The sequence below is a fragment of the Amblyomma maculatum genome, chromosome 6 (assembly GCF_055883805.1).
Source record: "Amblyomma maculatum isolate TAMU_Amacu chromosome 6, ASM5588380v1, whole genome shotgun sequence".
NCBI classification, from domain to species: Eukaryota; Metazoa; Arthropoda; class Arachnida; order Ixodida; family Ixodidae; genus Amblyomma; species Amblyomma maculatum.
Genome location: NC_139349.1, coordinates 40,972,256 through 40,985,425, shown reverse-complemented (window position 1 = coordinate 40,985,425; position 13,170 = coordinate 40,972,256). Strand labels below are relative to the sequence as shown.

The 13,170-nt window shown below is 43.9% G+C and overlaps 1 protein-coding gene across 1 annotated transcript in view; it reads right to left on the bottom strand.

Annotated features, from left to right (window-relative positions):
- Positions 1-13,170, bottom strand: part of Sbp2 (SECIS-binding protein 2) — a 79,836-nt gene that overhangs the window by 24,720 nt on the left and 41,946 nt on the right. The window contains exon 9 of the mRNA XM_084606519.1: positions 3,592-3,699. Within this exon, the coding sequence (XP_084462645.1) occupies positions 3,592-3,699 (108 nt within the window). The remainder of the gene's footprint in view (positions 1-3,591; positions 3,700-13,170) is intronic.

Genomic DNA, 13,170 nt, shown 5'->3' with positions numbered 1-13,170 from the left:
GCACTTACCGTCAATCTTGCTTTGCCGAGAGCTCCCACCCACAGCTTGATTATTATTATTAATTATACATACTGCAGGGCCTTCTTGGTCCCTTGCAGGAGAGTGTACAATGCAAGCATGTGGCCAACAAAGACGGAACAAAAATAAAAAAATACAAAAAAGATCTCTCAACAGTAATAAAAAAAAAAAAGGAGACAATTAAACAGGAAAGTCAATTTTCTGGAGATAATAAATGATTCCATGGGCACACACATGACCACACCTTTAGATAATTTATTGTATTAGGGAATGAGTACTTGTGGATATTTATACAGCTGGTTGGTTGACAGACTTTTACTATGATTAGTTCTGGATGAGTGTTTGAAAGGCGGGTGCATGCATTGTGATTGTTATTTTAAAGTGGCCGTGAAATAGCTGGTACAAAAACTTTAATCTTGAAATTATTCTTCGATGTGTGTTTGCAAATTTGCTTGAACGATTAGACTGGTAGTGCTAGTTTGGCGTACACACTTTGAGTAGCGAACCTTACTGCTAGTTTCTGGATGCACTCTAATTAGGACTTTTTGATGGGAGCAGATTATATCCGCATATTCTAGGGTAACTTTGATAAGTGTTTTATAAACATTGAGTTTAATATAGACCAGCATATTACGCAGTTTTCTACTTAAATAATGTACCTTCAGGTTTAGAATAAAAAGGCTTTGATATGGGGTTCCGAATAAAGGTTAGATGTTAGAACAAGTCCCAGATACTTTACCTGATCATATCTGTTAACCTGTATGTCACCAAGTGTGTATGTAAAATTCAGTCTTCTTATTAGTGAATGTTATGCTTTTAGTCTTACCGGCATTTAATTGTTTTCCCCACGTCATGCACCAGGCGTGGATTGATTCTAGAGAATTGTTAAGAAGGATTTGATTTACTAACTTTTTTATGGCTATGCATAGGACACAATCGTTTGCAAAAAGGCAAATCTGGATGGATAGGTGAATTAACACATGAATGAATATCATTTATGTAAATGAGAAATAAAAGAGGCGAAGGAACTGGTCCCTGCGGTACACCCGAATGCATGTCCAGATTCTATGAAACATATTCACCTATTTTCATGAATTTTCTTTTCTATAAATAGTAGGAAATCCATGAACACAACATTAAAATCAATGCCAAATGCTGGTAATATTTTTATGAGGTCGTGGTGGGGAACAATATTGAATGCTTTAGAAAACTAAGAATATAGCATCCATCTGGTTGCCTTCATTAATTACGTTAGCGATGTCATGAGTAATTTCAGCAAGCTGCGTTACTGTCGATAGTTTTGTTCTGAGACCATGTTGTTTTTCGTAAATGAAATTATTTTGTAGGTATAATTGCTTTAAGAAGAATGTGCTCCATCACTTTGCAGCTTGTGCCTGTTAACCATATTCCTCTGGTATTATGAGTGTGTGCAAAAATCTTATTATATGCAGTTATCTAGACACCTAGTCAGTGTATCGGATTAAAAATGTGTTTGAGATGGCATCAGAAGCATATTTTTTGTGTCAACCTTTTGCAAAAGAGAAAGGATTCTAGCTTCACTTATGGTTAGTTCCGTCATGGGCTCCTTGAGTGTGGAAGTAGGTAGCGAAGCGTGGGAGGCTGTTCTAGTGAAAACGAACTGGAAAAACTCATTGAATTTATTTCCAATATTGTCAGGTTCACTATAATCTGCAAAGGTGGAAACGGTTGACTGTTCTTCCGACAAGTACTGCCAAAACTAATGAGGGTTGCCGGTCATGAAAAAAGGCAGCGTTACATTAAAAAAAAGCGGGTATTTGCTTCTGGAACCTTGGTCTGTAAGCAATTGATAGGACTTCCAATGTCATTCTTGTTTCCTTTTTTTTTTTTTTTTTTGCTGCCATTTTAGTTTCCTCTTAAGCTGAATTATCTCGCGCATTATCTCTTATCGCAAGTATGTACAATGATTCTGAAACAGGACCACAGTTCATGCACATCCTTCAATGTGCCAAATTCTGCAAACTGTTCTCAAGCGTATTTAAAATTGCACGGTCATCTACACGCTAATAGTCCTTGACAAAGATCAGTGGCGTTTTCTTCTTTAACATGCAAATGATATGGAAGTGCGTAGCTAATAGAGATTAAACCAAGAAGTGAGGAGGAAGATGACTGAACTCTGTTGTTATCGGTAACCAGCTGATCTAAGGAAAAACCAAATGCAGTAAATGAAAGAGATTCAGCAATTTGTGAATCTTTTTCCTCATGTATTTTATGTTTTCTTTAATAGCTATAGCCACACCACCTCCTCGCAATCCTCTATCTTTACGTAGCAATCTATATGTAGATGGGACAACTTCTGAATCGCGTAACCCTGCACGTAGCCATGTTTCCGTTATAATTATAATGTGCCGATGATGTGCCTGAATTGGCTGTTGGAAGCAACCTTATTTACTACGCGTCTAGCATTAAACGACAAGATTCTTAGCGTTTTGGTTTTGGTTGGTCTGATGTGGTTGTTGTTCGAGCTTGATGCTCCTGGAGTTGAAACGGGCTGAGTGTGCCTTGCATTGCCGGCCGCTCTTGTTATTTCGACTCTGGTCTGTTGCCTTTCGTCCAAAACGAAAACCCTGCCATTGGCCTTCAGCTTGTCTAAGGAAAGCAACACCTTTGCCCCATCTGCCCTCTTGAGTTTTGATGAGCGCCATAGCTTAGTGCGTAAGTCTCGTACCCTTTTTGAAAAGGTTACAAGACAGGTTTTTTGGCCCTAACAAATGGCATTAACATTTCTGTATTTGAAGCATGATTGTTCTAAAACACTATATTGTTTCAGATGAGACGTTAGGTACAACAGTACAATTAGCTTGAGAAAATGATGACGCTACTTTGTCACTATGGCAGGTAGCAAATTACTCGTGTGTCCCCAGTAATGCCACTGTGAAACAAAGCAAAAAAAGATGTAGAAATTTATTACATTAAAATGCACACTTACCTATATAACAGCAGGACACAGTGAGAGCATGTTGCACCAATGGCCCAAACAGTCAAGTCAGGTGAATAAAGCACATTTATTGCCCGGGAAATGCACCAAACCCAAGTGCTGCCTCTGCCATTTTTTTTTGCATTACATTTACTCACCTTTCGATGGCCACGTCCTTCTCTGAGCAGAACGACCCGAATACACTGACCCTCCGATGCCAAGATGCAGTTTTTTGCCTCGATGTGACAGGTGTGGATGCGGACCTGCCACTGTGTTGGTGCAGTCTGGACGTCGTGCGGAAGACCGCAGTGCTAAAGTGCGCTCTTCTTAAAGCTATGTAAATCAGAGATTTTGGACCTTTTCATTTTAGAATGCCAAATGCTTCTTCTTCGGTTTGCCACACATTTTTTACAATGCGATGAGTGCACGTCTCCAAGCTGCTATGGTGCCACGTGCATCTTAACAACTCTATGGGTGCGACTACGTTTTTCCAACGCAGATGCATTTGCATACTACGCCAAACTCACCTTGTCAGAATAATAAAATGTGATGATTAATTTATCCCATCAGCTTCGAACAGGAAATCGTTAAGAGGATGAAAAGAAGGGTGCGCCTACTTTTTTCATGACCGACAGCTTCTTGCGGGCCGGGGTCTCGCGCTCTTTGCCACGCTTCTTGCTTGGCGCTGATGAGTCCAGCCGATTCGCCACCAAGCGTTGTTTGACCTGAGGAAGAATGGCCGCCGCAGGGACATCATGGGCGACAAATGAAGGGTCAGTGTATCTCTCCCCGTGCTACACATATACATAGACCATTTATTAAGCACGATAAGTTCTAGGCACGCCGATGTCCGTCAATACATCGCTATAGACGCGAGGAACTCTATCTCTTCCCAAGCTTTAATATCCTTTGAGAACTCTAGCACTTAAAAACATGCCAACGCATACAGCTGTTTGGATATAACCAGTGTGGCACTCTACAAACGGTTGCCATCGTGCCTTCCCCGTTACTGTCTCACTGTCCGGCAGGGGTCCACACCAAGCTGGCAGTACCTGGCTAAGGCAGGATACAAATAAAAAAAAACAGCAGTTGCTAACTATGGGAAGTGATTTGCGGTGCATTACTTCGCTAAAAGAAATAATTTTTAATGTGCGACTATACCAGACAAGCCAGACCTAGGCGCGCGCTGCCCCGGCTGCAGAGCTAATGAAGAGGGACAACGGCGACGCGAAGTGCAGGAACGGGTGCCAAAGAGCTGCGCTCTAAAATTAGGACGTTTAACCTTTGCCTTAGGAGTAGATGCAACAGCACAGTTGGGGTGTCCACTCAGTACTAAAGGAAAGTGCATGTATGTGAATGGGGAACAATGTGGGGAGCCAGTAAACAGGAGGTATTAAAGCTTTTGGGGACTGATTTATCTTGCATCGTCCCTTTAGAGCTGGATATGCTGCGAAGGAAAGAGTTGCATTAATTATCGAAAGATGCCACCAGTGTCTAGGCAGCATGAGCACAACTTACGGCTGTGCACGTAGGGAAACACACTTTTCGGCACCGAAATGACGATTCACATGGATGCACAGCTATGGACTCCCCTTTAGCCTGCAAGGCAAAGCCTCGTGGGAACTTATCCACCTCCTAGGCTTATCCCAGCAGCAACTTACCCCGTCCAGCATCAGAGTGTATCCCCTGCTCTAGCATGGGCGAACATTAGCTCGTAACCTTGCTAGTGGTGGTGCTGAAAACTTTTGTTGGTGAAAGAGTTTGGGAGCCATACAGTGCCCCTCTACATGGTCGGCATCCCTAGTCTGGGACACTGCATGATGAGGATCCGTCTCGCACCTGCTTCACCAGATACCATTGTAACTGTAGTGAGGAGCGGTTGAGAAGGGCAGTCTCCTACACCTCTTAGGAAGGGGTAGGGGGAGAGAGGGAGATGGAGATTTTGAGTACATGCCCACACCATATGGAAGAGCTTGCAGGGACCTCTACGCCATGCCATAACTTCACACTATTAAGCAGGATGACGAGCGAATTGACGGCATCCTTCGCAAGGCAACTAAGTGAGCCCTTGATCTCCTGGTGGCAACCTCTGAGCTAAACTCAAGGCACTAGGGGTGTTCAACTCTTGCCAAGAGTTGTAGGAGGCCCACCTCGTGAGCCAATACTTGTTGCTCACGCAGACAACACCCGGGCGCCACTTACATATCCAACATGTTTGTACATTGGAGGAGGAGAAGCGTACCTTGCCGATGAGTCAGACAATCTCATTTCCTTAGCATATTCCATTGCTAGCTGTTCTTGCTGTTACCGTATAACTGCCTGTTTGGTGTCCACATGTGTTGTTCCTTTATATCCCAAGAGCACAACCCCACCCCATGATCACGCGCAATCACAGGATAGGGCCAGCGGCTTGAAATATCAGCCATGAATAAGCAGAGAAATGTATCAGAGTGGAACTTCTGCTTATCCCATGCCAAACCTGAAGGTCATCGGAGCAGAACATTTGACCTTCAAGCAGCGGAGGTATATGTTCGTGACGTCATACCACGCAGCTTGGCACGTTTCTCCACTGCATGTGCCATGCACTGCGCTCATTCAAACAATCAATTGCTGTTGCACAGCAGATTAATTGACTGATTAAAGCTTTCTTTTCTACTGATTTAGGAGGCCCCCTACTCCCTACTGCTGGCCCGCATGCCTAAAGAACAGGAGCAGAAACCTCCGCGACAAAGGACTTGCAAAGATACATTGGTTCTTTGCGGGCCAAGCAAATGGCTTGTTGCTGGTCAGCCGGAACCTCGCTTCGCTGCAAGGTCTCTCAGGCTTCTCTACTTTTAATGTCCCTAGTACCCGGAGATCTAAGGCATTCCCAAATTACATGGTTGGGGGTTCCCCTCGCTTCACAGGTTTTGCATTATCTTTTCTTCCATTTACCTAGGTGTGAAATAACCAGACAGGGTTTTAGAAGTTTCCAGCTTGTAATCGGCGCTAGGCTATGGCCTCTTTATTATTTAAGCTAGGACCTGGTGGTGGCATTTACACGCTTTCCTAATCTATAATTTTCAACGATTTCTTTATAGGTTTGCACACATTTGCCCATCTCCTTGCAGTCGGGCGACAGCGTTTGTCAGGAAGTAGAAATCTCGGGCTAAAGCATGGGCCGCCTCATTTCCGGGAACGGACGTGGGTGCTGGGACCCAAATTACGGAGATTTTGTGTTTGCTTTTAGCTGTGGATAGAATGCGGGCGTTTCTTGCTATACGCTGCCTTTTCCGATATTCCAGGTAGCAGTTTTACCGTTAGCCAGGATCAAGCTAGCCTTCGTTCCGACGCGAGGGAGCGCTATTGCAACCTCTTCAGCCAACATACGTTTCTGCTCTAGATAGTGGCGAAGGTGGTGAAAATGTTTGTATATTTGGAGGTTTAACGCGGAGCCTTAAGGGCCCCGGCCTTACAATACTGCGTAGAGACCCTAGTCAGGGACTCTATTGGCGGTTGGCGCCGCCCGCGCACGCCGCGTTAAGGCCTTTTGGGCCTGTAGGTTGCAGCATGATCATCAACTACCGCAGCAACTGCTGCCCCCGATTCGCCGCTTGTAGAGTCTACGTAGGCAAGCTCTTGTACTCTGAATTCTTTTGCTCTTTTAACCAGCACTTCTCTTTTCCCTTCTCTCCATGTGGTATTCTGGGTGCATGTGACGTCACACCACATGACTCGCCACGCCTCCCTGCTGCAGGTGCGATGCGCAAGGCCAGTGGCGCTCGCTCGCGGTTGCGCTTTATCATTTGATACACCACACCTTCTCGGTGCAGTTGCGGAGCAGGCAGTGTTCGCTCATTTCATAGTGCACTCTATCACATAACTAACTCACTGCGCCTCTCCACTGCAGGTGTGACGGCGGTGGAAAGATTTATTGCCAAATAGAGAGCGGAGTACAGCCCCCTACATGGCATTTGAAAGTCTCATGTACAGAGGGCCCTTTCACAAAGCAAAGAAGCGCCCTTGGAGGGCTATCCTAGAGAGAGTGCTAGTAATGATCTTGCGCTGGTCCCGATAAGGGCTGCTAGTGAGTAGGTTCTTCCAGGAATCAAGGGCCACCTCTGGCGTAGGAGGATTGGGAATAACGAGAAAGTGAGTAGTGTGCGTAGAAAGTCACCAGATTTGCCATAGCTTTCAGGAAGAAAAATGATCAGGAAAGCGGCCGTGGAGAAGGACTGCGTGTGTAGGTTGCACCAATGAGCAGATTGTGCGATTATGAGGGTTGGGGCAGGAAATGCATATGTTCTATTTTCGCGGTAGTAGTTAAGGATATTCCGAAAGGACAGCAGGCACTCCCCAACATCTGAGGAAGGACGTTCCTCCGCAGCCTGGAAAGTGAGACTTCGGGCCAGAGAGAGAGCCTCCTCATTACTGGGAAGGCCCATATGTGCTAGTGCCCAAACAAGGGTGACAGATTGTTGGGGTTGCCAAATATGCAAAAATTAGTGGGGGGCGGGGGACACTATATACCATTGGTAAAGTTAAGAAGGACTGTTTCAGAATTCGAGATGATTTTAGTGGCAGGCGTGGAGGTTATGGCTAGTGCAATGGCTGCCTCCTCTGCCTCTGCTGTAGAATCTGTGATAACTGAGCAAGCAGAGCACAGTTTTGGATAATTATAACTTCTAGTACCTTGTAAAGGGCGTTTGCATAAGAGGCCGTATCTACATATGCTATATTGGGGTCTTCATATGTGTAAGGCTTGGGCCCTGGCTGTTCTGCGGTTCCCATCTCGTTCTGGGTTTGTTTTTAAGTGGGGAGAGACTAAAACTTTGAAGCACTTGCAGGATGTAGTGCAGTGCCTCCAGATGGGAGTCCTGCAGGGTAAATGTGTAGAGAAGAGAGCAGTGCGCGACCTGCTGGAGGTGCTGGGAGGAAGGCCCAGGGCCGTTTAAATGCAGAGCAAAGCGTTTACTTTATCACGTTCCTTGCTAGTGAGGGGTAACGAAGCATATGCAGTTCTGCTAGTAATGTATGCTTGAGTGCGGCAGTGCATTTCTTTCAAGAAGGCGTTTTCAGACGTGCTACTCTACGGATGAGTAGAGTAGTTTGTTGAGCACGAGTCTTGAGGACTTTGATTACATTCCCATGGGCTTCATGGCTAACCAGAATTAACCCCATTTTTCCGACCACCATCTAGTTCTGTCCGAATCAGCTGTATACACTTTACAACTTTTTACTCGACAGCGTATACATGTTGTTCTGCCAAAGAGCTGCAGTCGGAAAAAAAGCGAGGTGGGCAATTAAGCTGTGCTTTCGTGCCTATTCTTGAGGCGAAGCATCCTCCTAATTTAAACTATTACTATTAGGTTCATTACTTTTAAGTACTTTGCAGCCCATCGTAATATATCCAAAGCATTTTTATAACTTAAATATGCCATTCTCATCAGTGTTGCAACGCGACTAATTTTGGGGCTTAACTAGGGCGAAAGAAACCGAGCGGCCAGACAGTGCCTGCTACGCAAGGTAGTATATGTATCCCGCGGATTCTAAAGACCCTTGACAGTGGTTTCTTATTCCAGCGCACGACTGGGAGCGGTGAGCCCGTTACCAGCACGTTACATATACACTCAACGTGTATGGCACTGTGTATGGCTGCTCGGTTTCACTTGTGCCCCACTGAGGCCCCAAAATCAGTCGCATTTCAGAACCGACGAGAACAGCATTTTCGAAATTCTAAACGTAAGAGTATATACTTATGGTGGGCTGTACGCATTTTAAAAATAATGAGCTAAAGAGTAACGAAAATACTTCAGTTAACTGTTCATTATTAACCAGCCGGTTAGTTAGCAAATGCTATGCTAATAGAGGAAGCAGAAGTCAAAAGGGTGCATCCGGCAATAACTTTGAAGCCATCATAAAAAGTAAAAAGGAGAGAGTGAGAGAGAAACACTTTATTGTGTGGTGATATCCCTGATACGTGGGCGCATGCACAAACGGCGCAAAAGACTGCTTTTCCCGCCACCTGCACCGCGGGCAGAGCGGATGCGCGATCCAATAAATATTGACATCATAGCTTGCCAAGGGCGGCCTCCTGACCGCACGCTCTCCCGTTTTGTAAGCATTTTTATCTCCCGTCGGCAGCCCTAAGGTGCCGTCGAGCATGAGCAGAGAGCCAACACCCGGATATCATTTCCCATCATCCAGGCACTCAATGAGATTCGACGAGACGTGTTCTACGCTCCCCAAGCCCTCGTATGGGACCGGCATGTGTACCAGAGGGCGTCTGAATGCATCCTCAATATTTGGCCCTCTAGACCCCTGAATTTGACCTAAACTGGCATCTAACCCAGTTGCCTATGGCCTCAATGATGACCTCCAAATTTAGGTGGGCCATTACAAGAACTTTGGCATTCTTACGCATTCTCCAAGTGTGGTAGCGACAGAGCCAGACGATACATGGTAGAACAGTATATGGAAAGAGTGGTTTGTGAGTAATAAGCTGTGTGTCGCCCATGCCGACACCATGATTATGCGGCCCCTCAAAAAGGTGACAAGCCGCCACGGAGCCCGTAACTATTTCATGCTCTCAGTTATGGAAGAGGCAGCAATTTTTTCCTACATGGCTATGGCGAAGGAAGTGGTTTCCTAGCCGAACAAAATCCTAATTTTAAATATTGAGGAAAGGCTGTATACCCGATGGCAGTTGCACCCCTACCGGTACGTCTCTGTCACCCTCCTGTAGGGCGCCAGACTGGCGCATTGCCCAGCTAATAAATCGCCACTTCGACACAGCTGCTGCTACCAAATAATCACGCAGTGAGCAAAGCAGAGCCTTTTCTCATAAGGCGCATGGATTTTCGACGCTTGTAAACAAATTTGGCTGGTGCCGATTGATAATGAGCCCAAAAGCACTTCCTTCATAGATGGCGGTGTTTGAAAAGCCACCATTAACAAGGTGTAGACAACTGAAATCGCGTAGCAAATGAAAATTAATGATGCAGACGTGTATTTTTAATAATCGCGAGGTTTTGATAAGGCATCGAGCAGATAATGAATCATCAGCGTTTAATGTTCTCATTTGGGCAATTTCGAAAAGCCCGTCCTCCCCAATTCGTCAAACTAGAAGAAATTCATGGCTCATGTTAAGAGAACAAGACAGCTTCAGCATGAAATGTGGCAGTGCTAAAGAAATGGGGATGGAAGTAAAAAAATACGAACAATAGGACAAGTGCTGTCCTACTGCCCATGTTTTTTCACTTTGATCACCATCTTTTCGTGCCGCCGCTTTTCATGATGAGTTGGTAACTAGACCACGCCAACATGTTATTCTAAAAAGTTTGTTGAAACTACAATAATTCAGTTTTGATATGGCTCCCAGCAGATTTCGCCAAAACTGCCTATAGGGAAAAGACAGTGACACTGCCTAAGGGGTTCAAAGAACCTTTCATCCACTGCGAGACAGCGGGGTTGGAATAGGGTCTGCACTGCGATATTCTTCGCACTGTGCATATTCTATAATTAAGTGCAATTACTTTAATCACTTCCACAAGCGTTTGCCATTAGCCTCATAGACGTTATAAAGCATTTCTTGCAGATTTGCCTTAAAGGAAACTGACTGACTGATTTCATCCTTCCATCCTGCCAAACTCTAAAGCAGACAAATACGAAGAGTGTCTTTCCCAACATTTCTGTGCATACCTATGCTGGACGACCCATAGCTCATTTTCCCTATGGGTAAATTATAATAGATTAACACTCGAATTCTATGCTCAATACGAGTCTCAGCGAATGGTGGCTGCACCTGTATTTAATTTTAGTTTTCTCTACAGTCTACAAAAGCTCAGTTTTCAGTGAAAGGTCAGCCTTCACTGCCAGACTGCAGCAATCTACTGACAGTAGCCAACCTCAATTTCTTTCTTTAAGCGTCTTTTAAAGAAGAAAAAAGCAGGTCCTTCAAGGCAGCATCACAACTGAAACTTTTGCACAGGCCGGCTGGCCACCCTCTGACCAATTCTGAGGCTGACGAGTCGATTAAAGCGACTTCGATGGTGATTGAGGTTTCCCAAGCATATGGCCCCTCGATAAATGCTGTGAAGAAATGCACTTCAGGCTTCACCAGTAGTAAAAATAAAACCCAGCCATGACAGACACTGTTTGCATACAGCGCACAATCTCAGCAGAGCAAGCGCTCTGCTTTTTGCTCCTCTTAAGTGCAGCAGGGGCTCTATAACGTGCTTGGCGCGCCACCGCCGCCACCACCCTAGCATCCTTAAGAACAGTCACGAACAGTCGCTCGTTTTGAAACACCAACGCATCCACTCTACACAAGAAACTAAGCCGCAACTTTGGTTCACCCTCTGGGACAGGGGTGTTTGAAAGCAAAAGATGTAGTGTTGTGAACCTACACTATTAGATATGTATAAATAGATGATGGCAGCAGAAAGGTAAGATGCACAAGACTGCAGAATTAATGTTTGTCTTTAGATCGCCTGCCATAATGGCAGTTGCTTGAAGCTACTATGCAATAAAGAACGGTGTAGAACGCAGTAGGAGTGGAAGTTCAGACACACATAGTGCACCATCTAAGGAAGTGTTGTACTGGATGGGTTTCCTACGTAAAATGCACTCACACGAATGCTATAAGTATGTACAGAGTAGGCTTGAATTTCAAGCCAACTCAAGATGGATACTACTACTACGGGTAAAAGCCACACTTGTAGGGATTAGAGACAGAAATCCCCAGTTTTAAATCATATAGGCAGCTCAAGCGTCACTACAAGAGCACACCTTAGTGGCCTTTACGTAGACGGCAATAAACTCGTGGCGCTTTACCAAGGATAATGGATGGTGCAGAAATTTTTTATGTTGCAGTGCGAAGTAACTCTGCTAGAAAAAAATGCATTTTACCCAAATAAATTCCGAGAATGGTCTTACGACAGCTGTCTGCATTTTGCAGATATCAGTTATGTCCCTACAAATTTATTTCTACTTTTGTAACTAAAGACAACAAAAATAATTGCCCGAATACATTTAGTAGCTAACTTGGCAAATAGCGTGCAGTTTCAAACCTAAGTGGATAAAAAGCCTGCAAATACAGACTGTTGTGATTCAATAAAACAAGACTGAGAGCTCATGAACAAACTGGATATTTCTTTTAAAAATTCATGCACCAAGAACATATCATGTGTATGCATACAGAGAATGGGAAACAGGCGACTAACACGATTACAGAAGAAAGAGAAGTGCAAATCAAACCAAAAACAAACGTTCATCAACAACACCAAGTCTCTGATAAGATCAATGTCTACAACCACCTAGAAACTTAGTTCACATAAAATTGACACAAAACCATGACCATATTTACCCCATGCAAACTCTCCCTGACCTTTCACATTTCAGTACCAGTCTATTTCAGTACACATCACTTTCACCAAATTAAGTGACAACCGCATATCACACCCCAAGTCAAATCAGATTTTTTTTTATATTACGAAATAACATAATTTTTTTGGGCACATTGTAAGAAACTAACAACAAAATACATCACACCAAAACATTCCTGTGAGCCACGTTATCAGAAAAGCTGTAGCAGCATAAGTGAATAATGCACACACACACATACACAGATATTTTTACCTCTATGATGCGATAACTTTAACATAAAAACGTCTCAGTCACGAATTGACAAGATGAAGCCTCTAGAATTACCACTGTAACAAACATTGTTCTACACCACAGAAATTTTTTTTTTGTTATGAGGAACCTTGCTTCAACTACAATATTTATCCAAACCTTTGAAAAAAGCTATAGAAAAGGCTGCAAAAGTTGACAATGGTGGAATGCCACAACTTCCAAGCAAATAAAAATGTAGCTTATTGTTCTGAAGATGGAATGCATCCATTGACAACTTGTATATCAAGATAATCAGGATATGTTGCTTATTCTCTAAAAAGATATTTCTCTACCCTTAGTACTGTAGAACTGTCACTTAGCTGAAACCTTCCTACAAATCCTATTACCACTTTCCACTCTTTACTGACATGTAAAAGTAGCTATGCTTTGTTTAAATAGTTTTCTAAATATCTGTACACATAAATATATCCTCAGCAAAAATTGCCATGGTTACGTCAACAAAGTGAAGAAATTCTGTCATGCATGTTGTTACACTTCTTTGGCCCTAGGCCTCATCCCATCTTACAATAGCATTATATAAA